Here is a 17,637-nt window from a genome sequence, read left to right as displayed (position 1 = left end):
TTAATCGTGAGATGTCCATTTGATCTCTTGGTTAAAATATCCGGATGATTTCATTTTATCTGCCATGTTAGAAGTAAATATAATTTTCTTCTATAAAGTATGTGGTTATTTTGTTTGTTTAATAAAAGGATGTAACCGTATGATGCAAGTGAAGAAATCTACATAAATCTACATTAACATACATTCTACTAAATTCTAATTTGTTGCGGTATCTGCACAAAGGAAATCTAAATGTATAGATTGTCATTTAAAGAAAATCACTTCATGTCGTTCAGCTTCCTTCAGTTTTTTTTATTTCAAACCAGTGAAAAACACACAGAAGACATTTGAGGTTCAGAGTTCTGTTTCGCCTCATTTTAACAAAAGAAAAACTACAACGGCGTCCGTTCGACAGGAAACCACCGAGGTGAACACCTCGAGGTCCTTGTGGACCAACGAGACGTTGTCATGGCGACGGCGGCGTCGAAGGCACGCGGAGGTCAGAAGCTCATTGATCAAGGATCAATAACGGGATCAATTTATCAAACAAACATTAGTTTCTTGTTAATGTCAATTCTTTTCAACTTTTATGTCACTTCTCTGACCTCTGTGATTAAATACTAATAACATCAGCTCCTTCTGTGGCACCCAGAGGGGCTGTGGGGGGGTTCTTCTTTGTTCAGGTGCATTTCAGCAGAAGGAGGAGGAGGAAGAGGAGGAGGAGGAGGAGGAGGTGAGGGTTGCCAGGGAGTCAGAGGTGGGAGCCGCAGGGCAAAGGTCGGAACGCCACCTCCATGTTCTCCTCCATGATGATGTCATAACGGCACATCAGAGGCCTGTGGGTGGGATCAACCAGCTGATTGACAGGAAACTATTCAATTACATCAACGAGGTCATGTGACCGCCATCAGAAACATTTCCCTCCATTTGTCCCCTTTTAGCTTGTTCTTTATAATCCGCGTCAGAGAAGAAGAACTCACAGATTTCACTTATTAATCAAAACAACCAATGAGCGCCATGAGATTCATGTTCATCATTCATTTGGGTAACCATGGCAACGGAACCGACCTCTCGGGCCGCTCCAGCGGCGTGAAGCGGATCCTCAGCAGTCGGATCTTGTACCGGGGCCCGATCACGTTGCCCGTATTGATCCGCATGGAGATCTTCTGGACCTGCGGCAGGTCCTCGTCGAACTGGGCCAGCAGCCGCGTGGACGTGTACTGCTCGAACCGCAGCCGCTTCCTGTGGGGAGGCACTTTAGAGGGGGCTCTACTTCCTGTCAGTGTGGGGCTCTACTTCCTGTTCAGAACTCACTGGTCTATTCGGACCTCGGTGAAGTTCCTGCCGCTGTGCAGCCGGATGTAGACGACCCCCCAGCGGAGGTACTGGTTCCAGGTCACCATGTCCACTCTGTAGTTCAGCTCTGCCACACACACACACACACACACACGTGATAAATACCCCTCCAGTACCTCGGTGTGTGGTACACGCTGCCGATGGACTCACTGCTGTAGGGCGGCGCCGCCGTGGTGCTGAAGAAGACTTTGGTCTGACCGAGTCGCAGCAGAGTCTCTCTCCAGGGGGTCAGGTCGTAGCCTGCAGACACACACACACACACACACACACACACACACACCCACGCAGGAGAGCAGATGTCAAGCTTGTATTAGAACCTTTCTACACCTACCAGATGTTATTATTTCATAAACACTAACACTGGTTCTGAAACAAAAAAGATACATTAGAAATATTCGCTTTTTAAATAATAAAAACATCAAAATAAATGAACGGTAATATTAGAAATAGAACAAAGTGGACGCGGGGGTGGCGGCGCTCACCCAGCAGGGGGCAGGCCGCGGGCCGGAAGGTCTCGCACTGCAGGCAGCGGCCCTGCAGGAAGTCCCCGTAGGAGGCGCACGGGTAGCCGGTGAGGCTGCAGCTCCGGTTCAGCGCGCACAGGTACAGGAACACGGAGCGCTGGTGGTCGCACACGAAGTACGACTTACCTGTAGGAGACCAACCCTGCAGTGAGTGCTGGTCCGCGTGCGTGCGTGCGCGAGCGCGCGCGCGTGTGTGTGCGTGTGTGCGCGCGCGTTGACCTGCGAAGATGGTCTTGGGACACCCCGGCTGGTCGGCCCCCCCGTTGGCGTAGAAGTCGATGTGGCCGTGAGCTCCTTGGAGGCCGAATGCTGCACGAGGGGAGACACGCGACGTGTGGGTCACGTGTCACACATTACCGTGGGAAATAAAACCAGACAAATACAAAAATGAATACCCCCGCCCCCCCCCAAAAAAACATGAGCAGAATTGAATGAGAGAAGAATGAAGCTGATTCCTAAATATTATGAATATTAATATTTATACATTTCTAAAGTGTGTGATGTTTAATAAAAGTTTTGCAGACTATTAAATATTCCCCACGTGGACTGGGAGGGACCTAAAGGTGACGTAGAAGGTGGAGCAGCTCACAGTTCATGTCGGTGTGGAGCACGTCCACAAACGTGGCGTCTGAAGGGTCCAGCCGCTCCTCCTCCGTGGCGCTGGTGAACATCGGGCCGGCCGGGTCCAGACCTGCAGGACCAGGACGGAGGGTGAACCGGACTTCTTAAGACCCTCGACCACAGAGCAGAGCACCTTCAGCAGGTCGTAGGTCAAATGTTTCACCTTCTCACCCTTAAGTCCTGCTGCCTGTCAGAAAAGTGCTTCCACGTTTTATAAGAGAATTAAAACCTTCTGCTGCTTTACACTTTAAAACAATCAACAACTGTCATATTTCATTCATTAATCCTTATTTCCAACTCACTTTGTGAATGAATGTTCCCCCCCCCCCTCCTCCCCCCTTCCTGCTCCTCGGCGTTCCCTCACCTGTGATCCGTCCGATCTTCCCCCCCAGGTTTGCTCCCACGTATCCGGCCAGGTGAGCCCCCAGGCTCACGCCGATGAGGTGCACGGAGCTCAGAGAGGCTCCTCCTTCCTGGGGGGGACACGTTTAAACCTCTTCATTATAAAGATTTAAAGAACTAGAATATTATCTCCTAATAAGTACATTGTCCCTGTTTTTATATAATCACGGATCTTTGTTCACAAATACTGGGTTTAATCAGAATACTATTAATAAAGGGACAAAGAGTTTAAATAGTTTTATATGCAGACTATTATTTATTATTTTACAGAGTTTCAATCCAGCAGTGAAACGGCAGCAATAGTCTCTCTTTTTGCTCTGTTTTTGGTCTCCTCCACCTCCTCAGCAGCTAAATGCTCCACCAGCTGGCCTCCAACCGCCCACCACCCGAACCGGGAGCTACGCCAGGCGGAGGCGCCTCACCTGCATGGTGGCGCCTCACCTGCATGGTGGCGCCTCACCTGCATGGTGGCGATGAAGCCGGTCAGGTTGTGCGCCGCCTCCCGGGTGTAGCTGACGGCGATGAAGTAGTTGAGGTTGGCCGCCCCCTTGTTCCAGTCCACCACCACCACGTTCATGTCCCGCTGCTCCACCAGCAGGTGGACCAGGTGGTCGATCCAGATGGGGGGCGCCCCGGTGGGCCGGTAGCCGTGGACCACGAAGGCGGTGGGGCGCGACAGGTTGAAGAGCGGCTGGGAGGTCGGGCGGTGGTGGTCCAGCTCGCGGCCGCAGTCGGGGTTGGAGCGCGTGTAGAGCAGCAGCCGCACGTACAGGCTGGTTCCCACCAGGCAGTGCGACAGGTCCAGGTCCGTGAAGTCGTCGCAGGACTCGCCGCTCGCCTCCAGGCCTGAACGCCACAAAAAGACTCTCTGTGGTCAGTGAGGGGACGCCGGGGGGGGACGGCCGACACACACACAAAGTGGATGAAGTTGAATAAAGACGATGTGACGGGTCAAAGGTCGCTGAAGCCCCAACAGGAGACCAGGAATGTTTCTAATGGAGCCAGACAGATGTCCCACACAGTGATGATGGTCACTGAACACTTGTTACACAACGAATAACAACAGCGAGGGGACAACGAGATCCGGATCCTGTGGATTAAACTCGTCTATTTAAAGGGTCGAGTCTTCTAAGCGATTAATCCCACACCGACGAGTCTGACATCCTGGACCAAGTGTCCTTTTAATTGGGTTCAAGGAGATTCAGACTTGGAGTAAATGAGCGATCGCTCCTAAAGGTCCGTATTGTTGGTACATTCTCTTGATGGAGGTCCGTAAAACAGGGGACCTTCACCCAGGAGACAAGAAGGTCAACGCTTCTTCACCGGGTGGAGGACGGTGTTCGGTCCTCATTGTTTGTGGGTTTCATGCAGATTAGATTAGTAGTTTACTTCAGATTATCGGCCCTGCTTTCGGTTCGCTTCGCACCAAAGAGGTTTAACGGGTTGCCTCCATATGCTAAGCTAAGCTAATCGAGTCTTCTCATCTCAACCCTTCAGGGATGAAGCAGATATTTGCTAAGCTAACCGTGTTGTAGCCCCCCTGCCTCTACGACACACAGACACACAGACACACAAAGACACAAAGACACAAAGAAGTGCGCCACTGCTGTCAATAGGATCAGGCTGCTTTAATAAAATACACCTCACCCCCCGCTGGACAGCAGATGGTGGAAGTGGCCCCAATCCAGCCTCCAACACACACATTAGCACACTATGAATAGCTGTGTGTGTGTGTGTGTGTGACCTGGTGTATATTTACTTTCATACCAGCAGGCTTTAACATGAGGGACTTTAAACAATCAGTTTTCTCCTAAATGGTTTCTGTCTGCAGTCACACACTTAGTTCTGTCTCCGGTGACCAAAGACCTGAAGTGTAACCGGCTATATGTGTAAACATATACATATACATGTATATATGTATATGTTTATGTGTGTGTGTGTGTGTAAGTGCAGCTTTTCTTACCTTTGCAGAGCCCGAGGAGAAGCAGCAGGAGCAGCAGCCTGCGGGGCGACATCCTGCTTCCACCACGGAGATGATGGAGGTGATGGAGGTGAGGACGGAGAGGGGGAAGGAGCTCTGAAGGAGGGAGGGAGGGAGGGAGGAGGGAGAGGTGGCCTATAGAAGGATGCAGAGGAAACAAGGGGGAGTAAACAAGGAAGCATAATGATCCCAGAGGAGGAGGAGGAGGACGAGGAGGTGCAGATGTGGAGAAAGAAGATCAAAGAAAACACATATTTGTGTCTTTCAAGAGCTTCAACTCGCTTAAAACTTACTTTGATGTATTTTTATTTCAAAATAAAGTTGAACACTGATCCAAATTTAAAACCACACACTTTTGCTGCTTATTAAAGTCACTCACAGCATCTTGGCAGGCATACGATGTGGGGACGTGGCGTGGGGGGGGCTGATCTCAGCCACTGATTACTGAGCAGCTTCCACCATGTGGGGTATTAATAGCTCCAGCTCACCGAGGCCATCGTGTAATTTAACAGCCGTTAAAGGAGCCTTCAGAATAAGAGCGCGTGATTGACAGGTGGGCCGCCGGGTGGGAGGTGGGTGTGAGGTCACGGCGTCCTGGCCAGGTAAGCAGCTTACCTTCAGGCCGCAGGAGGAGATTACGGGACCAGCAGCATGAGGTCAGCATGGAGGACATCAAGGGAAACGCATCTGAAGCTGTGAATCAAAGATAAAGAGGAGATGTTTGGGGCAGATGTTCATGCTCCTCACAGGATGAACCCTAGATAATTGATTGATTAATGATAACTGGAAAATATTTTATATTATATATTTATATTATTTGTTTATTTTGAATGAAACACATGTAAATATCTTTATCCTGTAACATCCAACCAAAATACTTTCCTCTATTTTCAATCTTACACAAACTTTCCTTCAATGGAAACTTCAACGTCAGCAGTAAGATGCAAATGAGTGAATATTATTGATCGTCTCACAAGAGCCACAAAGTGGGAGCCTGCCTGTCAGTGGAAGACAAGAGAGTGTGTGTGTGTGTGTGCGTGTGCGTGCGCGTGCGCGTGTGCGTGCGTGTGCGTGTGCGTGTGTGTGTGTGTGTGTGTGTGTGAGTGTGTGAGTGTGTGAGTGTGTGTGTGTGCGTGTGTGCGTGTGCGTGTGCGTGTGCGTGCGCGTGCGCGTGCGTGTGTGTGTGTGTGTGTGTGTGTGAGTGTGTGTGTGTGTGTGAGTGTGTGTGCGCGTGCGCGTGTGCGTGCGTGTGCGCGTGTGCGTGTGTGTGTGTGTGTGTGTGTGAGAGTGTGTGAGTGTGTGTGTGTGTGTGAGTGTGTGTGTGTGTGTGTGTGTGTGTGTGTGTGTGTGTGTGAGAGTGCGTGAGTGCGTGTGCGTGTGCGTGCGCGTGCGCGTGTGTGTGCGTGTGCGTGTGCGTGTGTGTGTGTGTGAGTGTGTGTGAGTGTGTGTGAGTGTGTGTGTGTGTGCGTGTGTGTGTGTGTGCGTGTGCGTGTGTGTGTGTGTGTGCGTGTGTGCGTGTGTGTGTGTGTGTGTGTGTGTGAGTGTGTGTGAGTGTGTGTGAGTGTGTGTGTGTGTGCGTGTGTGTGTGTGTGTGTGTGCGTGTGCGTGTGTGTGTGTGTGTGTCAAACGGTTACAGTACTGGCAGAGTTCTCTCTCTCACACATTTGGTGGTGAACCTGACGCTCGATGGACGGCTCGGCTGAAACTCAGTGATGCCATAACCCCCCCCCCTCTCTCTCTCTCTCTCTCTGTGTCTCTCTCACACATTTTGTACTTCCTGTGACTAACACTAACCTCAGTGGTTCTCTTCTTTCCGCGTGCACACGTCTTAATACCTCCACCTCTCTCCACCTCTCTCCACCTCTCTCCACCTCTGGACTCCTCTTTGTTAAGTCCCACTGGGAGAGACTGGCTCTTTCCCTCTGGGATGAAGCTGCACTGAGACCTTCTGTGCGTGTGTGTGTGTGTGTGTGTTTGTGCGTGTGGTGGGTGTCTTTCCTCACCATGGCGACGGCTCTGCCCGTCTGTTACCACGGCGCCATCAGCATGAAGCAGTGTGAGGACCTTCTGGGGGCGAAGCACAAGGACGGAGCGTACCTGATCCGGGACAGTGAGACCATCCAGGGGGCCATGTGCCTCTGTGTGTAGTGAGTACTATTTACTGTGTGTACACAGTACTATTTACTGTGTTCACCGAGTACTATTTAGTGTGTGTACTTTTGTATCATCTCTCCACCTCCTGATGATGAATGAAACGTCTTGTGTGTGTTTGCAGTAAACAGAGGGTGGTGTACACGTACAGACTGATGCAGACACACACTGGACACTATATGCTCATGGTAAACACACACACACACACACAGCCAGAAGATCAAACAAATCATCCAGGTTAAGAACGTCAGGCTGTGATCTTCATCATCTCACTCCACGCTCTTCTTCTTCCTTCAGACTGCAGGACACGTCAAAGAGACATTTTTCAAGACTCTGGACGACCTGATCCGTCACTTCAAGAAGAGGAACCAGGGCCTGGCCATGCACCTGCGCCACTCCGTCAAAAGGAAGACGGCCATGTTGATCACGCTCCCAAGAGCCCCCCAACCCCCGCAGCCCCCGGCGCCGCCCAACGAGGGGGACGACGACGACTACGAGAGTACGTCCTACGCCGGCCTCCGTGTCCTCCTCCTCTCAGCATCTTGTGGGCCCCTTTTGACCCTTTCTTTATTCTTCTTGCAGATGTTCCCAGCTCCGATTACGTGGAAGTCTTGCCTCCCTGAACGTCCCTCGCATTGATCTCCAGACGCGTGGACAGAGGACGTGTCTCAACGTTCTCATGCCGGACTAACTTCAGAGGCGAGAAGGAGGACATTTGGACAAATGGACACACGATGAAGAGCAGGACTCTCCGTCTGCTTTCATGTCTGTAAATAGAAGCGGAGGCTGAGGAATCGTGGTCCCCTGAGGGCGAACCGTAATCCTTCTGTCCATGCTTTCCCCTTTGAGCTTCCTTTGATCTTCTGCTCCAGTCCCTCAAACTCATGGCTTCGTGCAGTGGGCTACTAGAGCGCTATTGTTAGCATGCTAAGCTAAGATGGCGAACGTCATGAGACGATGTACACATGCTAGTGTTAGCATGCTAAGCTAAGATGGCGAACGTCATGAGACGATGTACACATGCTAGTGTTAGCATCGAGGTGGGAGAAAAGATGAGTGACAATCATGCTTTATTGTCTTATGAGATGTGTGATCTTCTTTAATGCGCCGCTCTCTGTCTGAAGGATCGTTTTTTTTACTTTCTGCTCGGTACATTTCCAGCTTTCCAGTGACCTTTCATTTGTGTTCAGCTGAGGAACTAAAGCGCAATATCTTTCACGCCAGCTGTGAGACAAACTGAAACAGGAAGTTGGCATTTTTTGACCTTCGGCCCATTTTTCACTTAAAGCAGCAACAATCGATCCGACCTGCACAGACAAAACGATTTCAGGGTTCAGAGGAAAACAAAACTGATTCACAGTTTTAGATTTAAGGCACAAGTAGATTCAGTATCTTCCTAAAAAATGTGATGTTATTTCACAGCAAGACAGGTTTTGTGGTTTTTGTGGTTCATTTGATGAATATGATGGACATTGTTCCGTGAGCTTAGCTGAACTAGCTTTCTTCTAGAATAGGCTGATTTAAGTAGATAAAACAATGTGACGTGACTCATTGCTTGTGTCTGGACATCAAGTTTGAAGTAGCAGATGTTTATATTTATTAAAACTTTTTATACCCAAAATAACTGAAGCATCCAACTGAGATTATGAATTATGTCTTTGCTTTACAGCTTGATTTTCACACACGAGACGTAGACTCATAGACACGTATACATGTGTGTGTTTGTCCTCACTGCACTTCCTGTCTGCCTTCACACGCCTCCACAAGAAGTGTGACTCTCTCTCTCTGCTTTAACACCCCAGGAGCAACATTTGTTTTTTAGGGCAATTTTCTTATATATATATATAGGCTTATTTAAGTAAATAAAATGATGTGATGTGACTCATTGTTTGTGTCTGGGGGGTCTGGACATCAAGTTTGAAGTAGCAGATGTTTATATTTATTAAAACTTTTTATACCCAAAATAACTGAAGCATCCAACCGAGATTGTACTATATATATATGTATAGATATATATACATATATGTATATATATGTTTTTATTTACTTATTATGTCTGTATGGTGCCTGCAGTTTGTGTCCAAAAGAAATTGCGGAAGACGTTGATGCATGGGAACCGGACCAAGTGCTGAGTTTTTAGCGTGTGCATTGGTCAGACCACAGCTTACAGCCCCACACACGAACACACACACACACACACACACACACACACACACAGAAAGCCGTAAACATCAACATCTACCCGCTTGTGGTGAAAACATGTCTAATGATAAAAAAGAAGAAGACAAGGCACAGAAATACAGTTTGACTTGCAGTGAAATGAGACAATTCCCCTTTCTATCTATAAAACATCCCATTCAGTACATTTCTTGGCCCTTGACACGTGAACTATATGAACATCTGAGCTTATGTCTCTTTTGATCTTTCTAAAGGGCAGATAATGTGTCAATGTTTATTTTTTACTCTAAATGTACCTTCTCGTGCAGAAAACAAAATCCAGTTTCTTAGTTAAACCTGTAAGTCTGATACAAACACAGCAAAAACAGCAGTTCCCCTATTAATACACAAAAGATGATTAAGGATAATAAAATGACTTGTAATGTAATGTAATAAAACAATAACATGATTTTTCATTTCAATATATTTTATTTATTTGCGTTTTACGAACATATTTTTCGCATTAATTGAAATTTCTTAATTTTATATTATTATGAATTTACTACAACGGCTGGTTATGCTCCGCCCATCCACGTCACGTGACGCTCCCAGCCTCGACCAAACGAGGCAGAGAGGGTGATCTCATTTTCACTTCGCTTTATTGATGAAAGAAATCTCCCACGTAACTTGAGAATGCTATTTAATTTAAAAGTACATTACACTAATTTTAAACTTCAATAACTTCTATTATACACAATTGGAAATAAGTTTCATGAATGAGCTCCCCCCCCCCCACCTTTTCTCCAACATGGTTCCTTCCGTTTAAACACTGGAAGCGGGAGCAGGGAGCCGCTGTGCCCGGTTGATGTTGTTGATTTTCCGGGACGAAGAAACGCCACCAGGTAGTCCTCCACCATCAAACCATCCAGAAGAATGTTCTCTAAAACCCTCAAAGAATATACGCACCGGTCAACAATATTAATCCGTTTGAGGGTGTTTAATTCGCTCTTGTTATAGTGTTACATGTTAGCTAGTGTTAGCATCAAAGATGGAGGGTGTAGAACGTTGCTCTTCTATTATCGCGTTGTTTCACCACTATGACCGTAGAGATAATAGTTTGTACCCGACAGGATGGATATGACCACGTATTTGAAGTCTCTGATGCTGGCTATGCGGCAGTACAGAGACGGCAGGACGGCGCAGAACGCGACGCAGCTCCAGAAGCTGGTGAAGGTGAGTCCAGATGTTACACAGTGACCCTTCATGATGACGCGTCTGAGCCCAGATGTTACACAGTGACCCTTCATGATGACGTGTCTGAGCCCAGATGTTACACAGTGACCCTTCATGATGACGCGTCTGAGCCCAGATGTTACACAGTGACCCTTCATGATGCCGCGTCTGAGCCCAGATGTTACACAGTGACCCTTCATGATGACGCGTCTGAGCCCAGATGTTACACAGTGACCCTTCATGATGCCGCGTCTGAGCCCAGATGTTACACAGTGACCCTTCATGATGCCGCGTCTGAGCCCAGATGTTACACAGTGACCCTTCATGATGACGCGTCTGAGCCCAGATGTTACACAGTGACCCTTCATGATGACGCGTCTGAGCCCAGATGTTACACAGTGACCCTTCATGATGCCGCGTCTGAGCCCAGATGTTACACAGTGACCCTTCATGATGACGCGTCTGAGCCCAGATGTTACACAGTGACCCTTCATGATGCCGCGTCTGAGCCCAGATGTTACACAGTGACCCTTCATGATGCCGCGTCTGAGCCCAGATGTTACACAGTGACCCTTCATGATGACGCGTCTGAGCCCAGATGTTACACAGTGACCCTTCATGATGACCCACCTGAGCCCAGATGTTACACAGTGACCCTTCATGATGACGCGTCTGAGCCCAGATGTTACACAGTGACCCTTCATGATGACCCACCTGAGCCCAGATGTTACACAGTGACTCTTCATGATGACCCACCTGAGCCCAGATGTTCTGATCAGAAAAACACAAATTTAAAAAGTACCTTGACAGCACAAAGGAGGTGGTAATGAGTTGATAAGCACAACATACAGCATAAACCATCCATTGACCCGTATATATTAAGCACTAGCTCTGATGAGGTGATGTTGTGCGCATTGGTAGGTTTTGTTGATGTGTGTGTGTGTTTTTGCAGGAGGTGTCGGGCCTTAAATGTGACCAGCTGCTGTCCTCGGGTCAGGTGATGCCCCGTGAGTGTGTGAGGGGCCTGGTGGAGCTGGCTGGAAACCCCGACACCAGCCCCACCCTGACGAGCTCCGTCATCTCCCTGCTGGCTCAGCTCGGTACGCGCTGGACTCACGTGTCCTGTTCTCAGAGTCACCTTTTAAAACCATTGGTTGTATAAGAAATAAAGCAACAGAGAAGAGAGGGTTCGCTGAGGCAGAAGAAGAACTAAAAGCTCTCCCTCCTGCAGCCTGTGATGACGACAGTCTGGAGATTCTCAACAGCAGGTACAACCTGACCAGCACGCTGGCGTCCGTCGTCCACTGCCGCCGCGCCTCGCCCGAGGAGCCCCTGGTGCTCCAGGTGAGTCCCGTCCTTTACAACCGTTGAGTGAGTCTTCAAAAAGGTGTTTTTTTTTTGGAGAAAAAAGGCCGAGATGTTTGATGGAAATACATCATGGAACAGTCGGTTAAAAATATGAAGCCCTATTTCCATTACTGTGGGCGCTTGTTGTGTGTTTGTGGAGTGGGTGGTGATAAATGAATGGCCTGACATGCATTTGGTCATTATTGTTTCTACATTGTTTCCCCCAAGGTTCACAACTTTGGGGGGTGGAGTCGGGCAGATTGTTCCACAGTAATAGAAACGTGTGTGTTGTCAGCTTTATAGAGATTACGTCATTATTATGCACAGCATTGATTTATCTCATTTACAAAAGAAAAGCAGGGAAAATAATATCCTACTGTGTTCATTTATTTGTTTTATTATTAGTATTTTTAATTTCCTGCCCCCCCACCGGCTTGTAGGAAGTGCACAACCATGAAGGGGCAGAAATGTGGTCTGTTTCTCTCACACGTTACACAGTGTGACTCATCTTGTCTCACGTGTGTCCTGCAGTGTTTGCAGCTGCTGCAGAAACTCACTTACAACACTCGCGTCTTCCAGTCTGCAAACTACATCCATGAGCTGGTGGCTTTCCTCATGACCAACATGTAAGGCCCCCCCACCCCTCCCCCCCCCGATGAGGGAGCTGGCTGATTAACCTCGTTTCTCCGGCTCTCCCCTCACAGCCAGTCCCACAGAGATGACATCATCGTGCCGTGCCTCGGCCTCATGGTCAACTTGTGTCGAGACAACCGCTGTGTGCAGCGCCACATCAAGTCTCTGGTGGGTCGACACCGGGGGGGGGGGGGGGGGGGGGCTCATCAGGAGCAGATTGGGATAATAAGGTCCTAACAAACACAACGAGAGACGGGGAAGGTTTGCCGTGGTTGGCGTGTTTTCTTCAGCATTAACGCGCGTGTTCTCCTGCAGGACAACGTGAAGACCTTCTACAGAACTCTGCTCGACTTCCTGGATCACAACAGCCTGACGGTGGTGGTGTTCACGCTGTCCATCCTGGCCAGCCTCACTCTCAATGAGAAGGTTGGGGAGAAGGTGGGGGGGCACTCTGCATCTTTATCTGATCCTGTCACGTTAGTGAAATATGTTGCAATATTCCATCGAGAGTTGATACATTTATTACATTCAGAAAGATGAATGCATTCAGCAAATTAAACTATTTCAGAGGTTCAACAGGTTCATAAAACACATTTTTATACGACTGACTTTTGTGTTTTGTACATTTTTATTGTTCAATGTGTGCAAAGAGTTTAGTTTCTGTTTTTAGTTTGTTAATATATGAAAGGTCAAACAAGTTGTTCACTCACACCTCACACCTTACTCACTCATCTGCTTTCTTCCTGCAGCTCTTTGACGCCACAAACATCATCCAGACTTTCCAGCTCGTCTTCAACATCATCGTCAACGGCGACGGGACGCTGACCCTCAAGTACTCCGTCGACCTCTTGGTCGACTTGTTGAAGAACGCCAAGATAGCAGAATACCTCACCAGGTACACCACACTCACCCACTCACCCTGCCACTCAGTGTTGACCTGAATTAACAGCCCCCCCCCCCCCTCCCCCAGGTATCAGCACTTCTCAGCCTGCGTGTCTAAAGTTTTGGGAGTTCTTCAATCAAAAGACCCGGACTCTGCAGCCAAGGTCCGCCTGTCACTCATTTCTCTTCGGCAACTTTCCTGCCGCACTATGACTAAGCAATCCGGGGGGGGGGGGGGGGGGGGCGGTTGTGTGCAAAGTCTAAATGTTTTGCATGTTTTTATGTGGTGCTCTGCAGAAACCACAAGCGTCCAAAGTATTTTCATCTGTTTGAGGACAGTAGAGCAGTGACAGGAAATCAGGGGGTGGAGGGGTGTCTAGCACAAGTGTTAGACACTTTGTAATTAACAATATATAAAGATAATGTAGACCCCTAACTCACAATGACGTAACACTAAAAGCATGAAATACAGAAAAAGAGGTTTAATGATATTAAAGATTCAATTCACAATCAGATTAGTTAAAAATAATGTAATAAATCAAAAACCAATACCTTACTTTTTGTTGATAGAAAGATGTAATTATTAAACTTTCCTGTGAAAGGCTGAAAACTGGCGTTCTATGGAGTAGATGATGATGATGATGAAGAAGAGCGTTTCTTCACATCCTCATTCGTTCTCTGCATTGCGTCCTCAGGTGCTGGAGCTGCTGCTCGCCATGTGCAGCGTTGGGGGGCTGCGCCCCCTGCTGTGCCACGTGGTTTTCAGACCGCTGGCGGCCCCCAAACTGGGAGCGACGGGGCCCGGCCAGCTGGGGGGGGCCTCGCCAGGCCTCGCCCTGGTGCTGTGGCTGAGCTCGCCGGTGGAGGGCGCCGAGGCCTGCTCGCTGCAGGTGCTGCAGCTGCTGAACGAGCTGCTGGAGGTACGAGGGGGGGGGCACCGGAAGAACAACTCTCTCCTCCAATCAATAATCTCACTGATTATCCGTTTCTTCTCTTCTTCCGCTGCCCCCCCCCCCCCCTCTCCCTCCAGGAGGCGTTGGAGGCGGACTCCGTGTCTGAGTGTGTGCTGAGATTCGTGGGGGGGCTGCTCCCCCCCCTGCTGGGGTTACTGAGTGGCCTCGACCCCTCCCTGGGAGACGCCCACCTGCGGAAACACTGCCACCGCGTCACACACGTCACCAGCCTGCTGCTCGATATCCTCCAGCAGCGCCTTGTTTTACTACTGTTGTTGTGTTGTTGTTCTGTTGTTCTTTGAAGCCTTAACGCCTCCACCTTTGTGCGCGGAGGACTCCACCAGGTCCCTGGTGTCCCGTCAGGTGAGCGCTCAGTTCGCCCTCTCGCAGGTCGAAGCCCTCCTCTCCTGTTGCCACGGCAACAGCCCCCTGGCCTGCAGCCCCGGCGACGACCTCAGGTGAGCCAGCGGCCATCTGTCGATAATCAATATTCACACGTTTGAGTGCCATTATATTGATGGTAGAAATGGACACAGTGATTGTATAAAGGTGTGTGTGTGTGTGTTTCAGCCAGGTGTGTGCAGACGCCCTGCTGAAGACTCTGGAGTTGATGAGTAAACTGAGACAACAGGTGGAGGACATGGAGACCAGCTTCTACAGGATGTTACAGGTAGACGCTCTCATCCTCTCTCTGTCTCGGCCCCTCAGTTTGCTCCTGTTGTCTCGTCCCTCAGTTTGCCCTTTTGTCTCCGTGTCCCAGGACCAGAGGATGGTGACCCCGCTGTCTCTGGCGCTGACGTCCCACCACAGAGAGCGCGTGCAGAGCGGCCTGTCGCTGCTGTTTGAGGCCACGCTCATCCCAGACTTCCCCTCTCTGCTGTGAGTGGGTCGCAGCTCATAGTTCTGCTTCATGTCTCTTTATGGACACGTGTCTTTAGATCTCTTCTGTCCCTTACAGCCTGGGGGAAAGCATGGCCGCCAACAACGCCTTCCACATGAGGGAGGCCGAGCTGTCCGTCAAACGTGTCGCCGTGCAGGAAGTCCCGCCCTCCAGCACACTGGACTGCTCCAGTAGGAGCATCCACAGCCTGGTGGACAGGATCCAGAACGGCTTAGAGGTGTGTGTGTGTCCTTCCTTCCTTCCTTCCTTCCTTCCTTCCTTCCTTTCCTTTCTGGGTGTTTTTGGCTTATCGGGGCTTCATGACGTTTTAAGGACCACAAAGCTCGTTTGGACGGGGTCTAATGACATCACGGCGTAGCAGACGTGTCCCGCGGTGATGTCATCGCTGATGTTCTTTGTTCTCCAGCTGCAGGAGAACCTGAAGGACTCCCACGTGTCTCAGATCATCGACGTCTACGAGCAGAAGCTCTCTGCGTTTGCGGTGAGCGCGTACGCCTGTACTTTCTTTTCTTGTGTGTGTTTCTTGTATTTATTTTGCTCTCTGTGTGTCGTCCAGTCGAAGGAGAGCTGCCTGCAGGACCTTCTGGAGGCGAAGGCGCTGGCCCTCTCTCAGGCTGACCGCCTCATCGCTCAGTACCTCCTCGAACGAGCTCAGGCTGAAGCTGAGGTGACTCACGCACACAGGAGCTTGTGTTGCTTCACTCACGTCAGGAGGAGTCCTCACAGATGCTTTTCTACCTGTGCACAGGCCTGTGAGCTGGGCAGCCTGCTGAAGGAGGCGGAGCGGCGCTGCGAGGACCTGCAGGGCGAGCTGGCCAACCAGGCGCTGGAGGCGGAGCTCTCCAAGGCCGACATCAAGGAGCTGCTGCAGCACAACGCCAGGCTGCAGCAGGACTCGGAGAGTCACCAGGTCCTCAAGGGAGGGTACAACGCCCTGCTCAACAGGTCGGGGGCAGCAAGAAAAGGGTCATTCATTGTTGCTCTGCAGCACTGACTCTGGATCGGAACCTCACTGAGTCTCCTCGGCAGGTTCAACGAGAGCGAGCGGCTGCTGAAGGAGCTGCAGGCCGCTCACGTCTCGCTCACCAAGCAGAGCGACGCGCTGAGGAGGAACCACCAAGCGCTGCAGGAGCAGCACCACAAGTAACGCACACGCCCCTCTGCGCGCTGTCTGCTGGTGCAGGCTGCAGCGCCCCGTCTAACATCTGTCTCCTCCCCAGGACGGCCTCAGGGCTGCAGGAGAAGGAGGAGGAGGTCCGGGGCCTCCGCTCGGATCTCCAGCAGAGGGACAGCGACATCGCAGGTTAGTCCCACTTCGTCCTCCCGCCAGAGAGCTCCTCAGCGCCAGGAACCTTCCTTCAGCGGGACGGTGGCGCCCCCTGTGGACGCACGTGGTAGTGTCTGAGCACCAGAGACTCACTCCACTGCAGCACGGCACCCTTTGCTCCAGCTAACTGAAGATCAATCAAATAAAATAACTTTGTAGGAAGGGTTCTCTGAATTTTCCCGTTCAATCACCTTAAAGGTTTCTTTAATCCCACGAGATGCACAGAATGGTGGAAGAGGCAGAGAGGTTTTACTGGAGAAGGGAAGCAGATTTCTGATGGAAGCTTTTATGACTTTGATCTTCTTGGTCTTCCAGGTCTGCGCGCTGACCTCGGGGCCCAGGAGGAGAAGCTGCAGGAGAAGGACAGAGAGAAGCGAGATCTGGAGGAGACGGTGGATGTTCTGAGGAAGGAGCTGAACAAGACGGAGCAGGCCAGGAAGGAGGCCAGCATCAAGGTGAGGAAGAGGAGCGTTTACTCATTCTTTCATCTAGAGTCCGTTACTTGATGCTCTTGATGGATCGAGTGTTGGAGTTTGAATAAGTATGAGAATTTAGATCATTTATTGTTATTTTTTTTTACTTACAGAAAAAAAGAGTTGCAGATTAATTTAGCTTGATCTATAAAGGAATTACATTATAATTACATATTATTAAAGGATGAAAAGTGACTTGAATGGCTGAGGGTTACCTTCGTGTCCTCCAGGCGTCGTCCCTGGAGATGAAGAAGAGCCAGCTGGAGGCGCGTCTCAAGCAGAAGGAGGACGAGCTGAGCAAACACTCGTCCATGATCGCCATGATCCACAGCCTGAGCGCCGAGGCCAAGAGCGACGTCAACCTGTCGCTGTGACCTTCAGCGCCGCGTGTGTGTGCGTGTGTGTGTGTGTGTGTGTGTGTGATTGGATAGTGAGTCTGTGATGTCACTATTACAGAACAGTGTGAAACGTTTAGCAGGACAAATGGAACAAACAGGATTGATGTGTTTTTCTACGGCAGCCCAAAAGGGACAAATGTTGTTTGTGTTTTTACTTGTATGTTAAACTTGTTTAAGTTGGTATAACCAACAAAAGGCTTCACTAAACTATTAAAGATGACTTTACTGGTGATTTTTATTGGTGTCAATTTAACAATTAGGGGAGGCGGTGAAGTGAAGACGATAATTTGCTTATTGTGACTAATAAATAAACTGAGTA

The 17,637-nt window shown here is 49.6% G+C and overlaps 3 protein-coding genes across 4 annotated transcripts; 2 read left to right on the top strand and 1 right to left on the bottom strand.

Annotated features, from left to right (window-relative positions):
• Positions 1–291: 291 nt before the first annotated feature.
• lipib (lipase, member Ib) lies at positions 292–4,930 on the bottom strand. The gene is made up of 10 exons (XM_037455392.2): positions 4,846–4,930; positions 3,343–3,728; positions 2,845–2,953; positions 2,449–2,550; positions 2,079–2,168; positions 1,818–1,985; positions 1,486–1,575; positions 1,294–1,402; positions 1,048–1,221; positions 292–815 (listed from the first exon to the last, which is right to left on the bottom strand). The coding sequence occupies exons 1-10, from the start codon at positions 4,895–4,897 to the stop codon at positions 731–733; spliced, it is 1,365 nt and encodes a 454-aa protein (XP_037311289.1). The 5' UTR covers positions 4,898–4,930; the 3' UTR covers positions 292–730.
• A 1,733-nt stretch (positions 4,931–6,663) lies between these two features.
• On the top strand, positions 6,664–8,987 carry si:ch73-264p11.1 (uncharacterized protein LOC100000923 homolog). Its single transcript, XM_037455393.2, has 4 exons — positions 6,664–7,010; positions 7,139–7,202; positions 7,312–7,513; positions 7,597–8,987. The coding sequence occupies exons 1-4, from the start codon at positions 6,868–6,870 to the stop codon at positions 7,635–7,637; spliced, it is 450 nt and encodes a 149-aa protein (XP_037311290.2). The 5' UTR covers positions 6,664–6,867; the 3' UTR covers positions 7,638–8,987.
• A 957-nt stretch (positions 8,988–9,944) lies between these two features.
• cip2a (cellular inhibitor of PP2A) lies at positions 9,945–17,550 on the top strand. 2 transcript variants are annotated; one of them, XM_037455928.2, is made up of 22 exons: positions 9,945–10,073; positions 10,302–10,404; positions 11,357–11,504; positions 11,636–11,748; positions 12,283–12,377; positions 12,456–12,552; positions 12,700–12,822; positions 13,134–13,279; positions 13,355–13,430; positions 13,962–14,186; positions 14,297–14,459; positions 14,539–14,677; positions 14,790–14,889; positions 14,980–15,098; positions 15,178–15,337; positions 15,527–15,601; positions 15,677–15,787; positions 15,869–16,065; positions 16,150–16,263; positions 16,341–16,423; positions 16,763–16,902; positions 17,151–17,550. In XM_037455928.2, the coding sequence occupies exons 2-22, from the start codon at positions 10,303–10,305 to the stop codon at positions 17,292–17,294; spliced, it is 2,670 nt and encodes an 889-aa protein (XP_037311825.2). In that variant the 5' UTR covers positions 9,945–10,073; position 10,302; the 3' UTR covers positions 17,295–17,550. The 2 variants fall into 2 exon arrangements, with proteins under 2 accessions (XP_037311825.2, XP_037311826.2); XM_037455929.2 differs by lacking the exon at positions 9,945–10,073 and having other exon boundaries at positions 10,108–10,404.
• The last annotated feature ends 87 nt before the right edge of the window (positions 17,551–17,637 follow it).

This window comes from Pungitius pungitius, chromosome 19 (genome assembly GCF_949316345.1).
Source record: "Pungitius pungitius chromosome 19, fPunPun2.1, whole genome shotgun sequence".
Lineage (NCBI taxonomy): Eukaryota > Metazoa > Chordata > Actinopteri > Perciformes > Gasterosteidae > Pungitius > Pungitius pungitius.
This window is presented reverse-complemented; position numbering and strand designations above follow the sequence as displayed.

What these genes read in the sequence shown, in the direction of transcription:
- lipib (XM_037455392.2), bottom strand. Translation starts at nt 4,897, where the DNA reads ATGTCGCCCCGCAGGCTGCTGCTCCTGCTGCTTCTCCTCGGGCTCTGC. An exon ending in TCTCCTCGGGCTCTGCAAAG is followed by an intron (nt 3,729 to 4,845) that starts GTAAGAAAAGCT and finishes TGTGGCGTTCAG; the next exon opens with GCCTGGAGGCGAGCGGCGAG. An exon ending in CGCGGCCTGCCCCCTGCTGG is followed by an intron (nt 1,576 to 1,817) that starts GTGAGCGCCGCC and finishes GTGTGTCTGCAG; the next exon opens with GCTACGACCTGACCCCCTGG.
- si:ch73-264p11.1 (XM_037455393.2), top strand. Translation starts at nt 6,868, where the DNA reads ATGGCGACGGCTCTGCCCGTCTGTTACCACGGCGCCATCAGCATGAAG. An exon ending in GCCATGTGCCTCTGTGTGTA is followed by an intron (nt 7,011 to 7,138) that starts GTGAGTACTATT and finishes GTGTGTTTGCAG; the next exon opens with TAAACAGAGGGTGGTGTACA. An exon ending in GGACGACGACGACTACGAGA is followed by an intron (nt 7,514 to 7,596) that starts GTACGTCCTACG and finishes TTCTTCTTGCAG; the next exon opens with ATGTTCCCAGCTCCGATTAC.
- cip2a (XM_037455928.2), top strand. Translation starts at nt 10,303, where the DNA reads ATGGATATGACCACGTATTTGAAGTCTCTGATGCTGGCTATGCGGCAG. An exon ending in ATAGCAGAATACCTCACCAG is followed by an intron (nt 13,280 to 13,354) that starts GTACACCACACT and finishes CCCCTCCCCCAG; the next exon opens with GTATCAGCACTTCTCAGCCT. An exon ending in CGTCACCAGCCTGCTGCTCG is followed by an intron (nt 14,460 to 14,538) that starts ATATCCTCCAGC and finishes TAACGCCTCCAC; the next exon opens with CTTTGTGCGCGGAGGACTCC.